The sequence below is a fragment of the Fukomys damarensis genome, unplaced genomic scaffold (assembly GCF_012274545.1).
Source record: "Fukomys damarensis isolate Sample0158 unplaced genomic scaffold, DMR_v1.0_HiC HiC_scaffold_39, whole genome shotgun sequence".
Taxonomy (NCBI): Eukaryota; Metazoa; Chordata; class Mammalia; order Rodentia; family Bathyergidae; genus Fukomys; species Fukomys damarensis.
In genome coordinates this window covers 18,873,542-18,876,574 of record NW_022900951.1, presented here as the reverse complement: position 1 = coordinate 18,876,574, position 3,033 = coordinate 18,873,542, and the positions used below count along the sequence as shown (strand labels likewise).

General features: G+C 36.9%; 1 protein-coding gene and 1 pseudogene across 1 annotated transcript in view; both read right to left on the bottom strand.

Moving 5' to 3' along the window:
• The window catches only part of Ddx53 (DEAD-box helicase 53), a 2,306-nt gene extending 2,084 nt beyond the window's left edge, over positions 1 to 222 (bottom strand). Inside the window, exon 1 of the mRNA XM_010607136.1 lies at positions 50 to 222. Coding sequence (XP_010605438.1) covers positions 50 to 103 — 54 coding nt within the window. The 5' untranslated portion in view covers positions 104 to 222. The remainder of the gene's footprint in view (positions 1 to 49) is intronic.
• Positions 223 to 1,014: 792 nt separating this feature from the next.
• LOC104850307 lies at positions 1,015 to 2,001 on the bottom strand (annotated as a pseudogene).
• Between the last annotated feature and the right edge of the window lie 1,032 nt (positions 2,002 to 3,033).

The following is a 3,033-nucleotide window of genomic DNA, read 5'->3' as shown; positions in this document are numbered from 1 at the left end:
GGGCCCAGCCTCGGCCTCTGCTACTGCCATCGCTTTCTTCCAAGCTCACACTAGTGTCTCTTAGATGACGCTCCGACCTTGTCTGTTCTGGGGCCCCTGACATTGCCCAGGAATACCAATGTTGGCAAAGCCGTCTTGCCTACATACGGTTGTGAAGATGATGCTTCTGCGGCCTCTCTTTACGCTCTGAACCAACAGACTGTAGCGCCAAATGTTTGTACACTGAACCTAGGAAAACAGGGACAAAGGGAGGAGCTTTGAGGGCTTGGCCATTCACAGCGCTGAGCCTATTATGACATAAGCAAATGTTTGTGACACGAAATTTAAAGATATACTCTTAGGGACTAACCCTGCCTGGACAAATGAGTGATTATTTCATTTAAAAATATTTTTAAAATTTATTTTTAACTGATATGTAAGAATTGCACATATTTATGGGGGTACTATGTAATTTTTTAAAAATTGTTTTTATGTTTTAAATATGATAAAATGGGGCCAGGGATTTGGCGCAGTGGTTCCGCCTCACAAAAAAAAAGTTACATAAATCTGATATTAACCAAATTTAAAATATGAAAATAAACACTTTACCTTATTTATTATTACTGTTATATTTTCAGAAGCAGGGATCGAACTCGGGTCCTTGCACTTGCGAGGCAGAAGGCATCACCACTGAGCCAAGTCTCTGGCCCTTTATGAGGCATTTTTTTAGGCAACAAAAACATCAGTATGGTTAAACTTTAACTCATTTCACTTCTGTATTAATAACTACTTTATTTATACAGTAGTCCTGAATAGGCATAAGAACTTCTTGGCATTATCTTGTTTTTAACGGAAAATACTATTTAATAAAACTATATAATAACCCAAAAACTATTCTGGAAAAGTATAAAAGGTTAGAGAGAAGAAGAGCTACAGTTTAGTCCCACCTTTTGGTATGTCCCAAGTCACCATTCTTTCCTGTTTTTAAGATTATGATATTTACTGCAATTGGTTTAGTTTTAAGATGGCAACATATTAACAAATTATTATTGACATGGGCTTTTCAATTTGTCTAAAATTTTGCGTTGTAAGTGGAATGAAGCAGCATTTCCAGTTGACAAATGGATCTGTGGGTAGTGAGATACCGCTTAAATAAAGCTTATGACAATTAAACTAACAAATGGTGGCAATGAGAAAGTATTGACAAAGAACAAAAAGGGAATATTCATTTCAATATATGTAGTAATCTACACTTTATGTAAAAGAATGAATACCTGATGCAGTACAAGTGGTAACCAGGTACCAAGAAAACAGACAATGAGCTTTGGCAAGTGTATTCTTTTAGAGTTTACGATGTAACTAGGGAGGGATGAAGACAGAAAATTTAAGATAGTTTCCTTCGTAAAGGAAGTTATTCGAATAGCCTGTACTAAGCTAATAAAGTTATAAAAGCCATAAATAAAATTATCTTCATGGAAAGTGACAGGAAGTAACTCTGAATGCTGACATAGACAGGACATTGGTAAGAATAAATATTCTGTGCCTTCAGGCTTTGGTGGATAGCTGGTTCTCCAAAAACATAAGCAAGGACTGAAATCCAAATCAAAATTACTCAAAGAAATAAAACGACTTCTGACATTTAGAGGAAAGCTTGGTGAGTTCAGGAAATTCAGGCAATAATCTACACACGATATTAGGAAGACTGGATAATGCAGTAAGCCATAAGCAAAGGAAATAATTTGAGCAAAGAGACAAATATGGTATTTAGTAAACCAAATACCTAAATGTACAAAAGCTCTGAAATAGGATATAATGGAAATGTTTACCAAAAAATGCTAATGAAACACAAAAACATTCCACAGAATTTCCATAGCTGTTTTTTATTCTCATTCCTAGTGTGAGGATATTTAATAATATTTTCCCAAGTACTATCAAGAACAACAGAAAAGTAGCATCAGGAGGCTGATTTGTTGGATATAACTGGTCCTAAAAAGAGCAGTTATTCTGAAGAAAAAATGTCATATTTCTACTTAAATTTTAAGAAGATCTGCTGAAAAATACATGATAAAACACCACTTCACTTTATTTTCCATTCTCAGACTGTAGTTTAACTTGACCTTATCTGAAAAAGTTCTATCCCAGGTTCATGGTAGAAGGACACAGAAGCACAGCTGCCGACCTGATGACTGCCAGGTGGTGTTGCTTGGAGAAGGAGGTCTGGATGGAGTGACCAGATGAGTCTATACAGAGAGTCTTCCTAACCAGTGGTCCTCCTATTTTATTTTGATTTTGCTGCCTTCAGTTATATCACTGTTGGTTCCTTGCATTTCATTTCACTATGCCAAAATGCTACATAAGCTATCCTTTGCAGGTGTAGATTATCTCGGGAAATTGAGTGGCTGGCTCTCCTTGCGGGTCTCTGGGTGCACCTTCCTCCAGAGTCCACCAGCAGGAACCACCTGGCCAGAGCTGAGCCCTCATCCCTGCAGGGGCCCCACCCAGCCGGTGGCAAGGTCACCTCTCCTATGTGATGTTTTGATGCATAACCTATATAATGTTCAAATTGTCAACAACGTATTTGTCTCTTCAAAGAAATAATTTCTTTACGATTGAAAACATTCAGAATATTTTCTTGTAGCTTTTTGATATATATAGTGCATAATTTTCACCTGTAGTCACTCTAGTAACTATAGCACCAGAATTTCTTACTCTTTTCTTAAAATTAGTAAGTACTCTCTGACCAATCTCTGCCCAACCCTCCCTCCCCACTACTTCTTGCAGCCTCTGGTGATTGATATTCTACTCTCAACTTCTAGGAAACCATCTTTAGATTCCACATGGGTGAAATCATGTAGTATTTATTCATCTTTTCTGTGCCTTATTTTGGTTACCTATCTTATTTCCATTTCTATCCATGTTGTTGTGAATGACAGGATTTTATTCTTTTATGGTTGAAGCGTATTCCATTATATATATGTGCAACACTTTTTAAAAGTGTTCATCAGTTGATGGATGCTTGTCCCTTAACTTTTGTCTCCTGAATGCTTTGCTAAA